Source organism: Panthera leo, chromosome B1 (assembly GCF_018350215.1).
Source record: "Panthera leo isolate Ple1 chromosome B1, P.leo_Ple1_pat1.1, whole genome shotgun sequence".
NCBI classification, from domain to species: domain Eukaryota; kingdom Metazoa; phylum Chordata; class Mammalia; order Carnivora; family Felidae; genus Panthera; species Panthera leo.
In genome coordinates, this window is record NC_056682.1 from 167466526 (window position 1) to 167486186 (window position 19661).

The 19661-nt window shown below is 37.6% G+C and overlaps 1 protein-coding gene across 1 annotated transcript in view; it reads left to right on the forward strand.

Moving 5' to 3' along the window:
• The window catches only part of YIPF7 (Yip1 domain family member 7), a 41287-nt gene extending 21959 nt beyond the window's left edge, over window positions 1–19328 (forward strand). The window contains exons 6-8 of the mRNA XM_042936482.1: window positions 4909–5054; window positions 15620–15801; window positions 18931–19328. Coding sequence (XP_042792416.1) covers window positions 4909–5054; window positions 15620–15801; window positions 18931–19093 — 491 coding nt within the window. The 3' untranslated portion in view covers window positions 19094–19328. The remainder of the gene's footprint in view (window positions 1–4908; window positions 5055–15619; window positions 15802–18930) is intronic.
• The last annotated feature ends 333 nt before the right edge of the window (window positions 19329–19661 follow it).

The following is a 19661-nucleotide window of genomic DNA, read 5'->3' on the forward strand; positions in this document are numbered from 1 at the left end:
AACATTTTTTAACATTTACTTTTGAGACAGAGTGAGACCCAGCACGAGTGGGGGGAGGGGCAGAGAGAGGCGGGGTGCCAGGGGAGACACAGAATCCAAGGCAGGCTCCAGGCTCTGAGCTGTCAGCACAGAGCCCTAAGCGGGGCTCAAACTCACGGACTGCAAGATCATGACCTGAACTGAAGTTGGATGCTTAACTGACTGAGCCACCCAGGTGCCCCTAGGGATATTTGTATGTTAAGGATATTTAATGATTGCCTGGAATATGTGTTGCAAACATTTTTTTTTTTCCTAGATGGTGTTTGCCATCTAATTTGCTAATAGGAAATTAAAGCATATTGGAATTTTAATATTTATGTTTTCAAGTCCACAATATTTTTCTTGGTAAATTTTCTTTCTGATTGCTCTTTTGTTTATAATGTATTTCTCCAGCTCTGAGTACTGTTTATATCCTCTTGTATATTCTTAAATTTTTTAATGATCTTTTTTGTTTTGCACCTAAATTTTTGATTCAATAAAAATTATTTTATGTTTGTATGTGAAGTAGGATTCAGCCTTATTTTTTCTTTAATGATTAACCAATTTTTCCTGTAACATTCATTGAAAATAATCTTTTCTACTTGTCTAAATGTATCTATTGTGGTATTCTAAACTCTAATACATCCTTCCTTTATGTCTTCTCAAATTAAAATAGGAAATACCCTAGATTTCCCCTCCCACCTTATGCAGCTTAGAGAAAATTCTTAGATTTTTTTTTTCTTTTTGTGATTATCCCCACCGAATTGCTAGGGTATTAGAAGAGATTGCACCTAATATAATTCGGCATTTTGAATCTGTGAAATTTCTAGACTCTGATTCAATATGTTCCTCAGGCTGGGTGACTGAAAGCTTTCAGCTTCATCTGTCTCAAAGATATGTAAACACCGTAGGCAGGGTTTCTAGGATAAGGTGATAAATGGTGTTCGCTAGTTTTTATTGAGCATACACCAAAACAGCCTATCACATTATGAAGCTATAATAATTAACAACCCTTGCACAAAATATGTTATTTGAAAATGTGCTTGTTTATTCCTTAAATACTTTGTTATCTAAAAGACTCATTTGGTGGTTTTATGTAAGAATGATAACTTTTGCAATTTGATAATGTACAATCAATATGTTAACAAATGTATCTCGAAGCATAATAGTCAATTCAAGTCTGTCAAACCAGAAGAATTACTGTGATATTCGGTACTTATATATGTAGCACAGCCTGATGTTTATATTTGAAAGGCCAGTGCCACAATTTGCATAGAAAACAAAGATATTAATTCATTTTTATAGCATATATATCATATACTTTACTACCACTAGATGACAGCAAAACAATAAACTTTACATTCAAATTTCACAACAGCTTCATCTTTTATCTGTATAACAAGGTATTATATTAGGATATCTACAATTAATAAATACTTATAATCTCATTTGCATACATTGTAATAAATTTGGAAACAAAATGTTATGGGGAAACAAAATGTTATATTTTGGTAGAAAACACATAAACTCTTTTTTGGTATGACAGAATGTAGCAGGTCTTATGTTCATTCACTGGTTAATGACTCGATGTTGCAACATGTGCAGAAGTTAATTATGCCATAAAATAAATGTCTAAAATCAGTAATAATGTCTCATAGAGCATTTTTCATCGGAGTTTCCTCAGGAATAATTGTTATGCTTTTTGAGGAAAATAACGTATTTTGAATTAAAGGGCACTTTGTTGTAAATACTGAAAACATATTGCTAACATAAATGTCTTAATTGAAAATATAGTTTGAAAACAACATAAGGCTTAGATGAAATTAATTTAAACTATAATATTTCTCAAATTTTAAAATCTGCTAATTTAAAAAATCATAGTAGACATTCTAACCTCATTTTAAGCTCATCTTCTCCAAAGTGTATGTTCATTAAGAAATATATAAATAACAGTGTGATAATAAAAAGGATGCAACATGGAAGTTGAAATGCACGTGATTTACTCACCATTAACCAGTCAAATTCTTTTCAAACTAGGGATAGCAACTGTCAACCTGTCAAATGAGTGAAAAAATATCCTTACTATCCCAGTGTAGACCAATGTCTGGCCAACCTTTTGAAAATGTCTAGGTCCCTGTTAGAGCAAGACCCCTCTTATGTCATGGAAGTCATTAAAAGTCCATCTGGTATTCTGTGTATAGAATGTCAGATATGCAAGATGTTATGTGTTATGTGCTGCTGTAAAAGAAGTTGAACTATGCCCTATATGTGATCAAAGACAGTTACTAAATCCTAGGAAGGGAAGTTGAATGCCATGTACAGATGATTTAGGGAGAGAATCCTTCATATGGGAGAATTGAGCTTAATTTAAAAAAAATACAGCTATTATGAAATGGGATGCACATTGAGAAATATAGCTATATTATTAAAAATAAAGGTTTTTTTTTTTTTTTGCTTTTGTTTTTTGTTTGTTTGTTTTGTATGTGGTATGTGTGTGTGGGCAGGCATGTGCACTTGCCTTTATACCAGTCTCTTCCTATTTTTCCCACCCTCAGCCCCTAGCAACCACTTTTCTACTCTGTTTCTATGCATTTGACTTCTTTTCTCCTTGATTTTAGAATCCACATATAAGTGATTCTGTACAGTATTTGTCTTTGTCATAATGCCCTCAAGGCCCATCTATGTTGTTGCAAATGGCAGGGTTTCCTTCTTTCTCATAAATGAATATTCTGTTGTATGTATGTATCACGTATGATCATATGTATGATAGATCTATCCATTCATCCATTGACACACACTTAGATTGTGTCCATATCTTGGGTATTGTGAAATATGTTGCATTGATCATGGGAGCGTAGATCTCTTTGAGATACTGTTACCATTGCCTTTGGATATATATCCAGAAGTGGAATTGCTGGATCAAATAGTAGTTCTTTTTTTTTTTTTTTTTTCTTTTTTCTTTTTTCTTTGTTTAAACTGGCCAGGTTCAGTGTTCAGGTCATAGCCTCTCTCTGCCATGCATTGCTGCCCTGGGGATGTATCCACTGGGCTCCTTGCTGTAGCCACTGTCTCCAGGAGCCCATGCCCTCCAGTTGTAGGTAGACCTGTGGCCAGCCTGGCCTGGTGAGCAGCCACAGTGGGAGCAGTGGAAACGCCAGAGCCCTATTTTCTTTTCTTTTTTTTTTTTTAATTTTTGAGGAACCTCCATACTGTTTTCCACAGTGGCTGCATGAATCTACATTCCCACCTACAATGCAGAAGGGTTCCCTTTTCCCCACATCCTCACAAACACTTGTTATTTCTAATCTTTCTGATAATAGCATTCTATTATCAAATAGATAATAGGTGTTAGGTGATACCTTTTTGTGGCTTTAATTTGAATTTCCCTGGTGGTTAGTGATATTGAGCACCTTGTCATGTACCTGTTGGCCATTTGCATGCATGTCCTCTTAGGAAAAATGTCTATTCAGATCCTCTGCCAAGTTTTTAATTAGATTGCTTGTTTTAGGGAGGAAAGCATGGGGTCTTGAGTCAGATTCTTCAGTGTTAAAACCTAGATTTCTGTTACTAGCTCTGTGGCTTTGGACAAATTACTTAATATTTCAAAACCTCAGCTACCTGATGCACAAAATAGGAATAAAATAATAGTACTAGCTTCATTACATGTCTGAGAGACCAATGCGTACATATCTTGTACAGCTCACAGCAAAATTCAGTGAAAGCATTCAATAAAAAAAAAAACAACAACACATTTAACTCTTTTTAGTTGAAATGCATGTTCTTTACTGTATTTTATGTCTAGTTTTTCTGGGTCTCTGCCTTACTCTTATTTAAATTTATAATGATACAAGCAGGGTAACCAGCTTGATTATTGGTTCTTAAATAGTAAAGTCATGTTCTCCTTTTTTAATGTTTTGTTTTTTTCTACTCAGGATACATCTTAAAGTTTATAGAGGTGATGAGAAAAGAAACTAATGTGGTGTAAATATTTATTTCTGTATTCAGTGAATGTCGAATGGCTGGGTGGATTTATTTTTTTTTTGTTTTTTAAGTAAAAATGATGTAAGAGAATCAGGATCTAGCAGAAGGGTCTGTGAGGTGGCAGTCAGAATTACTTGAAAACAAGGTATTGGGGAAAAATAGATATTTCTAAATGAGTTTGGACTTATGGACACTGAGCCCCACAGATTTTGGATATTTTATTCTACCACCACCACTCATAAAAGGGAAAGGTTAACTTGTCTCAAGAATTTAATCTGTGAGTACATAAACTCAACCACAATAGCACTGACCGTATTAAAATATGGGTGCAAGAAGGAGTCATTCCACTTTCTCCTCTGTGGAGTTTTAGGCAGTTAGCGTAGAATTACTCTTCTCATTATGCGGGGTGGAAGTAAAATCCCAGATCTGGGCTAAATATCTTTAGTCTAGATAATGCTGCTAATTGAAAAATTATACCATGTTTGGTATAAGCATGATATGATTTCAGAAGTATTATCAAGGGAAAATAGGGAAAAAGGAAATATGTAAATAGGCAATAGAATAGGACCTTTGGTCTGTTAGCTACCATTTTATTTTTTTTTACTGTAGAACATCTGTTTCGCAATTTTCAGACTTTAAGCTTATATTTAGTGCATAAGGCAGGGAAATTTTTTCTGTGATGTAATTATTTATCTAAAATATATCTTTTAACTCATTGGGAACAAAAAAATATTTTTTTTGTTATTTTTGTTTTTGAATTACTATATATGACATAGAACTTTAGATTTTGAAAATACAACGATCAGATTAAAGTGCTAAGTAAATTAACCAGATATGTTAAATTTAATTAAATAATATTATTCATATTTATAAAATGTTATAGTACCTCTTTTTTTTTTCTTTTTGCAGAACTTGGAATTAATTTTAATCACATATGGCAAAAAACTTTGACCGTGTTAAACCCACTGAAGCCAGCAGATGGCAGCATTATGAATGAAACGGACCTCACTGGGCCCATCCTGTTTTGTGTCACTCTGGGAGCCACCTTGCTTCTGGTAATAGACAGCAGCAAGCACCAGATTTTAATGTGTGCCCTTCCAAATGTTGTTTTTGAAGAAGTCTTTGTTAATACAGAAGAAAATGTGTTACTTTTTAAAGTGCAAATTGTTTAATTCATCACTACTTTTTTTTTTTTTTTTTTTTTTTTTTTTGGTGAGAGAGATGTAGTTAATTGAATCATAGTGACAAAGTAAAACTACCCTCAAATATTACAACAGATAACATATAAATGTAAGCAGAATTTCAAAACTCAAATCATTGAGCAAATTTTCAACAAAGCAAGAGATCCTTTATGACTTTCTTGTTACTAAGATTGCCAATCTGAAAACGTTGAAGGAACACATGGATTTGGGAAATACAGGCCCAAATTTTATTTCTTGTTTTCTGTGACATTTCTGTTGTGACACCACAGAGATCCCTTCTCTTTGCTCATAATTTTCTTCGCTGGGGTGTATCTCTAGATTTCAAATAGTCTGTGAGGTATGAGATGAGTCTCCTTGTTTCGGGTTAGGTTATTATGGATATATTAACTTGCAATGATAACCAATAATTTGTTTATTCAATCTGTATATTTCTTTATTATTTTGGTTTTCTGCTTTTTATGAAGGCATTTTTCTCCCCTAACTTTACCATTTGTCTTATGTATCGGCTTTCATTCTTTAAATCTGGGAGTGATGAAATTGAGTCACCAGAGAAGTAAAGAAAAACGTGTTTCCACCTAAATTAAGTTTAGAAGCCATTCTAGCTGATAATTTAGAAAAATGTTTCATTTAAAAAAAAGGGAAGAGATAGGTTCCGGAAGATGGCGGCGTAGGAGGACGCGGGGCTCACAGCGCGTCCTGCCGATCACTTAGATTCCACCTACACCTGCCTAAAGAACCCAGAAAACCGCCAGAGGATTAGCAGAACGGAGTCTCCGGAGTCAAGCGCAGACTAGAGGCCCACGGAAGAGGGTAGGAAGGGCGGCGAGGCGGTGCGCGCTCCACGGACTGGCGGGAGGGAGCCGGGGCGGAGGGGCGGCTCGCCAGCCAAGCAGAGCCCCCGACTCTGGCTGGCAAAAGCGGAGGCGCCGGACGGAGTGTGTTCCGACAGCAAGCGTGACTTAGCGTCTGGGAGGTCATAAGTTAACAGCTCTGCTCAGAAAGCGGGAAGGCTGGAGGACAAAGGGAGGGAGAGCTGCTGAGCCCCCGGACGGCAGAGCTCAGCTTGGCGGGGAACAAAGGCGCCAGCGCCATCTCCCCCGCCCATCCCCCAGCCAAAATCCCAAAGGGAACCAGTTCCTGCCAGAGAACTTGCTGGCTCCGCGCAAACACCCAACTCTGTGCTTCTGCGGAACCAAACCTCCGGCAGCAGATCTGACTCCCTCCCGCTGCCACAGGGCTCCTCCTGAAGTGGATCACCTAAGGAGAAGCGAGCTAAGCCTGCCCCTCCAGCCCCCGTGCACCTTGCCTACCCACCCCAGCTAATACGCCAGATCCCCAGCAACACAAGCCTGGCAGTGTGCAAGTAGCCCAGACGGGACACGCCACCCCACAGTGAATCCCGCCCCTAGGAGAGGGGAAGAGAAGGCACACACCAGTCTGACTGTGGCCCCAGCGGTGGGCTGGGGGCAGACATCAGGTCGGACTGCGGCCCCGCCCACCAACTCCAGTTATACACCACAGCACAGGGGAAGTGCCCTGCAAGTCCTCACCACGCCAAGGACTCTCCAAAATGACCAAACGGAAGAATTCCCCTCAGAAGAATCTCCAGGAAATAACAACAGCTAATGAACTGATCAAAAAGGATTTAAATAATATAACAGAAAGTGAATTTAGAATAATAGTCATAAAATTAATCGCTGGGCTTGAAAACAGTATACAGGACAGCAGAGAATCTCTTGCCACAAAGATCGAGGGACTAAGGAACAGTCACGAGGAGTTGAAAAACGCTTTAAACGAATTGCAAAACAAAATGGAATCCACGATGGCTCGGCTTGAAGAGGCAGAGGAGAGAATAGGTGAACTAGAAGATAAAGTTATGGAGAAAGAGGAAGCTGAAAGAAAGAGAGATAAAAAAATCCAGGAGTATGAGGGGAAAATTAGAGAACTAAGTGATACACTAAAAAAAAATAATATACGCATAATTGGTATCCCAGAGGAGGAAGAGAGAGGGAAGGGTGCTGAAGGGGTACTTGAACAAATTATAGCTGAGAACTTCCCTGAACTGGGGAAGGAAAAAGGCATTGAAATCCAAGAGGCACAGAGAACTCCCTTCAGACGTAACTTGAATCGATCTTCTGCACGACATATCATAGTGAAACTGGCAAAATACAAGGATAAAGAGAAAATTCTGAAAGCAGCAAGGGATAAACGTGCCCTCACATATAAAGGGAGACCTATAAGACTCGTGACTGATCTCTCCTCTGAAACTTGGCAGGCCAGAAAGGCTTGGCACGATATCTACAGTGTGCTAAACAGAAAAAATATGCAGCCGAGAATCCTTTATCCAGCAAGTCTGTCATTTAGAATAGAAGGAGAGATAAAGGTCTTCCCAAACAAACAAAAACTGAAGGAATTTGTCACCACGAAACCAGCCCTACAAGAGATCCTAAGGGGGATCCTGTGAGACAAAGTACCAGAGACATCACTACAAGCATAAAACATACAGACATCACAATGACTCTAAACCCATATCTTTCTATAATAACACTGAATGTAAATGGATTAAATGCGCCAACTAAAAGACATAGGGTATCAGAATGGATAAAAAAACAAGACCCATCTATTTGCTGTCTACAAGAGACTCATTTTAGATCTGAGGACACCTTTAGATTGAGAGTGAGGGGATGGAGAACTATTTATCATGCTCCTGGAGGCCAAAAGAAAGCTGGAGTAGCCATACTTATATCAGACAAACTAGACTTTAAATTAAAGGCTGTAACAAGAGATGAAGAAGGGCATTATGTAATAATCACAGGGTCTATCCACCAGGAAGAGCTAACTATTATAAATGTCTATGCGCCAAATACCCGAGCCCCCAGATATATAAAACAATTACTCATAAACATAAGCAACCTTATCGATAAGAATGTGGTCATTGCAGGGGACTTTAACACCCCACTTACAGAAATGGATAGATCATCTAGACACACAGTCAATAAAGAAACAAGGGCCCTGAATGATACATTGGATCAGATGGACTTGACAGATATATTTAGAACTCTGCATCCCAAAGCAACAGAATATACTTTCTTCTCGAGTGCACATGGAACATTCTCCAAGATAGATCATATACTGGGTCACAAAACAGCCCTTCATAAGTTTACAAGAATTGAAATTATACCATGCATACTTTCAGACCACAATGCTATGAAGCTTGAAATCAACCACAGGAAAAAGTCTGGAAAACCTCCAAAAGCATGGAGGTTAAAGAACACCCTACTAACGAATGAGTGGGTCAACCAGGCAATTAGAGAAGAAATTAAAACATATATGGAAACAAACGAAAATGAAAATACAACAATCCAAACGCTTTGGGATGCAGCGAGGCAGTCCTGAGAGGAAAATACATTGCAATCCAGGCCTATCTCAAGAAACAAGAAAAATCCCAAATACAAAATCTAACAGCACACCTAAAGGAAATAGAAGCAGAACAGCAAAGGCAGCCTAAACCCAGCAGAAGAAGAGAAATCATAAAGATCAGAGCAGAAATAAACAATATAGAATCTAAAAAAACTGTAGAGCAGATCAACGAAACCAAGAGTTGGTTTTTTGAAAAAATAAACAAAATTGGGGCGCCTGGGTGGCTCAGTCGGTTAAGCGGCCGACTTCAGCTTAGGTCATGATCTCACGGTCCATGAGTTCGAGCCCCGCGTCGGGCTCTGTGCTGACTGCTCAGAGCCTGGAGCCTGTTTCAGATTCTGTGTCTCCGTCTCTCTGACCCTCCCCCGTTCATGCTCTGTCTCTCTCTGTCTCAAAAATAAATAAACGTTAAAAAAATTTAAAAAAAAAAAGAAAAAATAAACAAAATTGACAAACCTCTAGCCAGGCTTCTCAAAAAGAAAAGGGAGATGACCCAAATAGATAAAATCATGAATGAAAATGGAATGATTACAACCAATCCCTCAGAGATACAAACAATTATCAGGGAATACTATGAAAAATTATATGCCAGCAAATTGGACAACCTGGAAGAAATGGACAAATTTCTAAACACCCACACTCTTCCAAAACCAAATCAGGAGGAAATAGAAAGCTTGAACAGACCCATAACCAGCGAAGAAATTGAATCGGTTATCAAAAATCTCCCAACAAATAAGAGTCCAGGACCAGATGGCTTCCCAGGGGAGTTCTACCAGACGTTTAAAGCAGAGATAATACCTATCCTTCTCAAGCTATTCCAAGAAATAGAAAGGGAAGGAAAACTTCCAGACTCATTCTATGAAGCCAGTATTACTTTGATTCCTAAACCAGACAGAGACCCAGTAAAAAAAGAGAACTACAGGCCAATATCCCTGATGAATATGGATGCAAAAATTCTTAATAAGATACTAGCAAATCAAATCCAACAGCATATAAAAAGAATTATTCACCATGATCAAGTGGGATTCATTCCTGGGATGCAGGGCTGGTTCAACATTCGCAAATCGATCAACGTGATACATCACATTAACAAAAAAAAAGAGAAGAACCATATGATCCTGTCAATCGATGCAGAAAAGGCCTTTGACAAAATCCAGCACCCTTTCTTAATAAAAACCCTTGAGAAAGTCGGGATAGAAGGAACATACTTAAAGATCATAAAGGCCATTTATGAAAAGCCCACAGCTAACATCATCCTCAACGGGGAAAAACTGAGAGCTTTTTCCCTGAGATCAGGAACACGACAGGGATGCCCACTGTCACCGCTGCTATTTAATATAGTGCTGGAAGTTCTAGCATCAGCAATCAGACAACAAAAGGAAATCAAAGGCATCAAAATTGGCAAAGATGAAGTCAAGCTTTCGCTTTTTGCAGATGACATGATATTATACATGGAAAATCCGATAGACTCCACCAAAAGTCTGCTAGAACTGATACATGAATTCAGCAAAGTTGCAGGATACAAAATCAATGTGCAGAAATCAGTTGCATTCTTATACACTAACAATGAAGCAACAGAAAGACAAATGAAGAAACTGATCCCATTCACAACTGCACCAAGAAGCATAAAATACCTAGGAATAAATCTAACCAAAGATGTAAAAGATCTGTATGCTGAAAACTATAGAAAGCTTATGCAGGTAATTGAAGAAGATATAAAGAAATGGAAAGACATTCCCTGCTCATGGATTGGAAGAATAAATATTGTCAAAATGTCAATACTACCCAAAGCTATCTACACATTCAATGCAATCCCAATCAAAATTGCACCAGCATTCTTCTCGAAACTAGAACAAGCAATCCTAAAATTCATATGGAACCACAAAAGGCCCCGAATAGCTAAAGTAATTTTGAAGAAGAAGACCAAAGCAGGAGGCATCACAATCCCAGACTTTAGCCTCTACTACAAAGCTGTCATCATCAAGACAGCATGGTATTGGCATAAAAACAGACACATAGACCAATGGAATAGAATAGAAACCCCAGAACTAGACCCACAAACGTATGGCCAACTCATCTTTGACAAAGCAGGAAAGAACATCCAATGGAAAAAAGACAGTCTCTTGAACAAATGGTGCTGGGAGGACTGGACAGCAACATGCAGAAGGTTGAAACTAGACCACTTTCTCACACCATTCACAAAAATAAACTCAAAATGGATAAAGGACCTGAATGTGAGACAGGAAACCATCAAAACCTTAGAGGAGAAAGCAGGAAAAGACCTCTCTGACCTCAGCCGTAGCAATCTCTTACTCGGCACATCCCCAAAGGCAAGGGAATTAAAAGCAAAAGTGAATTACTGGGACCTTATGAAGATAAAAAGCTTCTGCACAGCAAAGGAAACAACCAACAAAACGAAAAGGCAACCAACGGAATGGGAAAAGATATTTGCAAATGACACATCGGACAAAGGGCTAGTATCCAAAATCTATAAAGAGCTCATCAAACTCCACACCCGAAAAACAAATAACCCAGTGAAGAAATAGGCAGAAAACATGAATAGACACTTCTCTAAAGAAGACATCCGGATGGCCAACAGGCACATGAAAAGATGTTCAATGTCGCTCCTTATCAGGGAAATACAAATCAAAACCACACTCAGATACCACCTCACGCCAGTCAGAGTGGCCAAAATGAAGAAATCAGGAGACTATAGATGCTGGAGAGGATGTGGAGAAACAGGAACCCTCTTGCACTGTTGGTGGGAATGCAAATTGGTGCAGCCGCTCTGGAAAGCAGTGTGGAGGTTCCTCAGAAAATTAAAAATAGACCTACCCTATGACCCAGCAATAGCACTGCTAGGAATTTATCCAAGGGATACAGGAGTACTGATGCATAGGGGCACCTGTACCCCAATGTTTATAGCGGCACTCTCAACAATAGCCAAATTATGGAAAGAGCCTAAATGTCCATCAACTGATGAATGGATAAAGAAATTGTGGTTTATATACACAATGGAATACTACGTGGCAATGAGAAAAAATGAAATATGGCCTTTTGTAGCAACATGGATGGAACTGGAGAGTGTGATGCTAAGTGAAATAAGCCATACAGAGAAAGACAGATACCATATGGTTTCACTCTTATGTGGATCCTGAGAAACATAACAGAAACCCATGGGGGAGGGGAAGGAAAAAAAAAAAAAAAAAAAAGAGGTTAGAGTGGGAGAGAGCCAAAGCATTAGAGACTGTTAAAAACTGAGAACAAACTGAGGGTTGATGGGGGGTGGGAGGGAGGGCAGGGTGGGGGATGGGTATTGAGGAGGGCAACTTTTGGGATGAGCACTGGGTGTTGTATGGAAACCAATTTGACAGTAAATTTCATATATTAAAAAATAAAAAAATAAAATAAAATAAAATAAAAAAAAATAAAAAAAAGGGAAGAAAAAGAGAAAATGAGAAAATGCCTATGATTTTAAACAAAGAAGGTAATGACCATAAGTTAAAAAAAGGATGAAAAAGATAGTCATGCCAGTCTGAAAAATATAGTTTCATTAAGGAGCAAAGAGATAAACTTGGCAGGAGAAAGAATACAGGAAATTAAAGATTCTGGGGAAAGCCCTTAAAATAACGATTTAGTCCACTTCTCCCTCTTACAGCTATCCACTTTCCATAATTGGTTTTCCTCACTGTAGCCACAGTTCTCAAAAGTAGATGTAAAATATATTTGCAACTAAATAAATTTTTACTTTTTATTTATTAATTGACTTTATATGAATCAAAATACTGATAGAAATCTAGTTTCTAGATTTCTAGAATGACACATGACGATGTGGTCACATCATATTTATCCAATATGCTAGTATTTACTGATAGCATCTTATTTCTTCCTTTGAACTACAGCAGCTGAAAGTACTCAAGTACTCTGGAAATCAAACACTAGATCAGCTAGAGTTTTAATTAAGTCTCCAACTTCCCTTCCATCTTTGTCACAGTAATTTGATAATCTGAGCTACGCTAGGTAAGACTACATCAATTAATCAAACAGTCAGAAACAATCCATTTAATATATTAACCCATATTTTCTTTTTCAAGTGATTTATAATATAACAGCTGTTTGTTTTCCTGTAGAAAATATTACCGTTACCATCCCTCAAAGGAAAGCATTAATTCCAGTAAGATCTTTTTGGGGTGCATAATATTAATTAGAATTATTTAAATGTCCTCTTTTTTGTTTTGTTTTGTTTTAAGTACAGAGCAATATAGGCAAAGAACTCAACTGGAAGTGAGAAAATTGGATCTACCCCTAACTTAGCCTCTAGGTATGATCTTGAACCTTTTGTTCCCTATTTCTAGGCCTTCCTTTCTTCATTTTGAAGGTGAAAAAGGTTTATAAAATATTTCTTAAGGTTCCATTCAGTTCTAAAATTTCGGGAGAATATGTGAAAATGCATATTTCTGAAACTTTTAGGCAGACATTATCATTTTAATTTTACCATTAGATGTGTTTACTTCAGAACTGGTTCTGATACATGTAGAACCATAATGACCAACAACAACAAAAAATTACCCAAGTGTATATTAATGAAGTCAGATTTCACTCAGAATCCATTTGAGGCTAAGCTAACCCTGCCCTGGATATTTAGTGTTAAAATGTAAAGAATTTTGTGGGCTGGTATATGCATTGTACTAGAGAAAGCAAAACTAAATCCAAAGCAATATTCCACTTGTTCATTCATGGTCACATACTTATCACTTTTATAATGTATGTGGACCTAAGGCATGACACAGTATCTTTTGTGGACTTTCTTCATGTAGAAGGAGGCAAACCAAAAAAGACAGCTTCAAATAGTTATTATAAACTTAGTTTTACTTATTCTTCCTCTCAAAACTATTTTCACCCCCCAAACAAGGAAGATGAGTGGCTCATCTATGGCTACATTTAATTTTTCTGGTAGGTCTAAGAGTATGATCTAGAAAAGGAACATGCATGACCAATGTAAAAGCATAATCAGAAGAAAAGTATTTCAAATCAAGATATAGTAATGAGGGTGGAAAAGGAGGACCTGAAAAGTTTTGAGGTTAAAAATAAAGGGAACATTTATTTTCCATTTCAGTTACAAGCCCTTTTTAGAGTTTGAAACAAATCTAAAAAATGACAGTGGCCCCTGCCAAATGGAATTACAGCTTAAATTGGATAAACTAACAGGAAAAGAGATGAAGAGAGAAGTCAGCAATTGATATCCAAAGGGGCAATTTTACTATCGATTAGTTTTATCCACCTTCTATCACCACCCCCCCCCCCACCATTTATAAAACTTCTTGGGGTCAGGAAGGTATACCTCTTGTTCTTTGGATGTGGGGAAGTTGCCTTTCACCATTACAACTTTCCCTACCTCAGAGCTATCTAATCCAATCAAAATATTAAGTAGAATCTTTCTCTAATACATGAAAGTGATTTGAAATTGTCACTATTTTCCAAGTGAAGCAAAATCACCCAATAGAGCAATGCATAACTGATGGGGTTCTTTAAACATGTCTGCTAGCATTATTAGCATTATTTCACAAAAGAGCCGAAAACACAAAAGGTCCTCAGTAAGAACTTATTACAGCTAATGCAAGAGAGAATTCTGCAAACATAGCCCCAGGGACATTTTGTGAAAGGACTTACTTGGTAGTGACCAATCTCCCCAACTGTGCTGAGGAAGAACTCAAAATCGCTAGATAGTTTTGAACATTAATATGGTCATAACACTGTCCACTGATTAATTATGAAGTAAATACCTTTTTACTCTGTAAGACATAAAGACTTTATAGATAACAGCCGTGGAGAAGAAAACATGACATCTAAAAAGCTCACTCTCTGAACTTACCAGATCCTTCATTGTTTTGCATAATTCCCACGAAAACCAGAGTCAGTCTATTTAATATTTATCTAGAATTTCTAACCAGCTTAATGTAAATATAAAAATTAAATGTGTTTCTTTCCTGGAGTTTTGGCATCCTCAGGTAGCCAACATTAAAATATCCCCTGTTGAATCAGTAGGAGACTGTGACTTTCCCTGGGTGAGTTTAATGGGAATATTTCTGCCCCCAGTCCATAGTGCCTTGTGGGAGATGGCTGTTTTTATGAGTCCTCAGAAAAATCAGTGTTGTATCCTGAACACTACTGACTTTCTTTAACAGTACGTAATTTATGATTCATTGTCAGTTGGTTTAACAAACCAGCTTCTCATGAAGTATGGTCAGTTAAACTGGTAATAGGCCTTATGAAAACAAAGGATTCTGTGGTCAAATAAGTTTGGGATATGCTAGGTTAAATACGGTTAAGCAAGTCCCATTATTTTAAGACTTGTTAGAGCTCCTATAGATGTCCAGGATCTACTTTCAGAGCCAGACTTCCTAGGTTCAAAGCCAACTTGTACCACTTAACATCATTTTACTTTGGGCAAGTTACATTACTTTGGTGCATCTTAGTTTCCTCATGTGTAAAATGAGTGTAATATGGTACCTATCTCATAAAGTTGTTGTAAGAATTAAATAAGCTACTAGACATGATATGCTTAGAATAGGTCCTAACATAGTAAATCCTATAGATATTAGCTGACATTAATAATTTGCCTTGTAAAATCTTCAGGACTAAATTGGATTTTTTCATTAATTTATTCATTCATTTAATTATTCAACAAATAGGGGGAGAAAATATATTCTTACTTATGTCTGGTACTTCTAATAGGTGATCTATGATTTAAAAAAACAACTAGGAATTTTTCATCTTCTCTGTGGCATGCTTATGCCTCCCCAAGTATAGTCAGGGATGTTTGTTTTCAGGACCTGAATTCTTATGACAGCCACCGTTTTCTTCTGGAACTCCCAGTCTCCGATGACATGGAACAGTGTTGAACTGACTGATTCTAAAATGCTCTGTGCTTTGCTGATATTCCAATTTCCACCTGATGTTCCTTGTGTGTTCTAATGGTTTTCTTCCCATCCTTTCAGGCAGGAAAAGTTCAGTTTGGTTATGTGTATGGCATGAGTGCCATAGGTTGCCTAGGGATTCACACCTTACTGAACTTGATGAGCTCTTCAGGGGCGTCTTACGGCTGCGTGGCAAGTGTACTGGGTTACTGCCTGCTCCCCATGGTCATCCTGTCCAGCTGCGCTATCTTCTTTTCACTGCAGTAAGTGCCTGTGTGTGCTGACTGCCCCCACGTGCACAGTCATCTGTGAGGCTTGCCACACCAGTGGAACAGTTAACCTCTTTCGGATCTTTTTGGTAGTGCAATGGAGGAAACTATTAATGGCTACAGACAGACCCAGGAAAGTAGGTCAGTTTGGGCTCAGGCACTTCCTATTTGGATGATTTAAATAATAAATTCAACCAAGTTATCTTTGAAACTGGCACTTTGTAAGTTGTCACATTCTTCAATATGAACTATTGTCCGGGGTGCTCTAACAACTGCAGGAAATTCACTTGTTTGATTTTGGAAGAGTGAGTGCCTGGTGAACACTGACAAATTGCTTCAGTTCCCAAGCACTCTGCCTTCTAGGGAGGAAGCAACTGTTCTTTCTCAGCTGAGCTCCTTGCAGTGGAAAATTCCCAGGAACCCTGATGAGGATATTTATGCTAGAGAACTTTATAGCATATATGTTCAGCCAATAGATTTTTTCTTTTTTTACTTCCTGGGCAGATAGTATTTGCAATTCAAAACTATTAATGAGGATCCAGTAGGTATTTTTCTTTTGGGCACTTTCCCAGGGGATAGCACATCACTACCACTGGTTGGGGAGAGCAAGTAATTACATAGTCCTTTGTCCCCTACATGCCCTGAACCCAATAAATGTTTGCCATCAGTGCTCATTCTTCCATATCCAAAGGAGGCACAATTTGCATTTTTTTCTTGGATGATGCACATTTTAGGTTATTAACACTATATTGGATAGTATATTACATGAAGAATTTACCAATGCCAAAGGTAGGCATTTTAGGAGAGCATTTAATAATTTTGTTTAGGTATCTCATATAGTTTTTTTTTTCCAGAACATTATTGAGAATGACTGAGTTGGAAATGTTTCTTTGTTTTAATATGGTTTTATTTTTAATTTTTGTCAATGTTTGTTTTTGAGAGAGAGAGAGAGAGATGGGGTGCAAGCAGGGGAGGGGCAAGAGAGAGGAAGACACAGAATCTGAAGGAGGCTCCAGGCTCTGAACTGTCAGCACAGAGCCCGAACTCAGGAACCGCATGATTATGACCTGAGATGAAGTCAGATGCTCAACTGACTGAGTCAACCAGGCACCTCAATATGGTCTCATTAAAAATATATATATTTTTAATGCTGATTTATTTTTGAGAGAGAGAGAGAGACAGAGAGAGACAGAGTGTGAGTGGGGGAGTGGCAGAGAGAGAGGGAGACACAGAATCCAAAGCAGGCTCCAGGCTCCACGCTATCAGTGCAGAGCCTGATGTGGAGCTTGAACCCATGAACCGTGCATGACCTGAGCCGAAGTTGGATGCTTAACCAACTGAGCCACCCAGCCTCTCCAATATGGTTTAATTTTTAAAGTGTCATTCTTGAGAATAGCTTAGAGCAAACAGTTTATCAGCAAGTATTCAACATTAAAGAAAGAAATGTAACAGAAAATGGACACCTTGAATGTGTACATACAGTGTGAGTTACAGGTATACTTACTGAGTTTTATCCATGGAAAAATGCCACTTTTTGTATATCATGTTCTTTAGCAAGCTTTCCCATTTATTAAGTTGTTTGGTTTAGACAGTTGACAAGTTAATACAGAGTTTAGTCCTGCAACTTCTGTTCTGTTTAATGCTTTTACCAAAGAATGCTATGATGATATACCATTTAAAAAATTTAAGTTTAAAACATTATTTCCAGCAAAGTTGAGGTTTGGGGCATCTGACTCCAGATTATTAGGGGAAGAAAATAAAACTGAAATATTTGGATTTTGAGAATCATCAGAAGTCTGGACCTTTTTTCATTAGATTTTCATTCTGAATTATAAAGGACGATTTAGAAATCTTTTAAATTATATTAAAGGAGAGTAAACTCTCTGACCCCGAGGACTATTAAACTGAATTTTCCCTTTTGGGTATATTACTATATCACTCAAATCAATCATATATATAATTTTATACTTTTGTTCATAAACCTGTATATTAGATCAACCTATAAATTATTCCTAATAGATATTAATTAAACCAAGGGATATAATATTCATTCGAGAGCATTTTAAATGTTTTTGGTTTATTTATAATCTAAGATATTATAAGCTACATTGTAGTTTTCACTTATTTTTCTCTGGTTCAGTTTTGAAACGTAAGTATTTTTGTCTTTCTTACAAATAGTAAACAAAATTCTCAACTTCAGAATACCAGGATCGAGTGAGACTGCTGTTCGATGGTGAAAGGAGCTATGTGCCAGTAGGAATTAGGAGATCTTGACCTAATGCCCATTTTACATGCAATTTTCCTCGTGTCACTTCACTCATCTAAAGCTGGGGACTAGAGATCTCCTGATCTTTCCTAGCTCTTATAGCTTATTTTTCTAAATAACGCATTCTGTTTTGCACATATGGAAAGAAATTCACTCTTTACTATCCACACCTCCTCTTTTATCCCCAAGGTGGCTAGACTTAGCCTTATTTGCCCATTTCTTCCTAAAGAGCCAATTGCCTCCACAGTTATTTTTGAAGATACCAACTTGAACAAATCCATTCCAATATTCTAAAAGACCCACAATACACCTACAAAAAGAATCTTCAGAGAAGAGGTGGGAGGCCACATACATATATGTGTTCTCTCCTTGAATTATGTCAGGCTTTGCTGTCTCAGATAGGAACCTGAGAAGTGGGCCCGGGAGCGGTGACCGGGCACCCTACTGGAGTGCAAATCCAGTTGTCTTTCTGCTCACACTGGGAATAAATTTGGGAAGAAAGTGTGGGAAAAGGAATCTGTAATTATAAAAGAATACCCTAAACATAATTTATATAAAAGGTTTTCAGGAACTCGGATTTGAATGTTGACAGATGAGAGTGACTGCAGGTGAATTTTTGTATTTCTATTAGTTTAAGCTTTACCAAAACACAAAATGTTTACCTCCGACGGGGAATTTGACTCACAGATTTTCAAGGTGGGCAAGGCCTTTGAGTTCATACAGTTCCTCACCCTCATTTTACAAATGGAGAAAGTAGTTATAAATATTGTACCAAGGACATTTCAGAAGCAGCTCTGATTCAATAATCTCTTTTTCCTCTTGACATAAGGTAATCATCTCTTTTGTCTTTGCTATAGGGGCACCTTTGGAACTGTGTTGGCACTGGTCATCGTTGGCTGGTGTAGTCTCTCAGCTTCCAAAATCTTCATTTCAGCCTTGAACATGGAAGGACAGCAGCTTCTCATTGCCTACCCTTGTGCCTTACTTTATGGACTTTTTGCCCTCCTCACAGTTTTCTGAGTAGTATTTGAGATGATGTTTCAAGATTCTATTTGTTTCCTGTTCACATTATCCTGGAAATGTGTTAGCATTCATATTTGGTGATGTGATTTCTGCTTTATTATTATTGAGAGAATAATAAGCAAAGTGACAAAACAGCACTTAAGGATGGTGCTCTAATAACTTGTTTGGTTTGAATGATGTTTTTGCTTTTTGCGTTGATACATTAAAACATTTTAAAATACTTTAAAATAAAAGGGGATATTGTTGTTATGGATGGACCCTGCCTTTCTCAACGGATCTATTTTTAAGAAATTTTATGTACATAAAATCATTTAATGACTGCACAAAGCAAATCAATGGTGAGCCTTTTGAGAAACATTCACGACAATTCAAGCTATGTTCACATGGTGAAGGTCATACTGTCCAGTACCTTTGGAGAATTGCAGGGGAGGGTTATATAGGGTTTTATTTACCTGAGAACTCAAAGAACCTCCTGTTTTTCAATTCATTTACTGTAACAATTGTTTTTTGGTCCCATTTGAACAATCCACTAATTCACCACTTTTCAAGCCCTCACCTCCTTCTT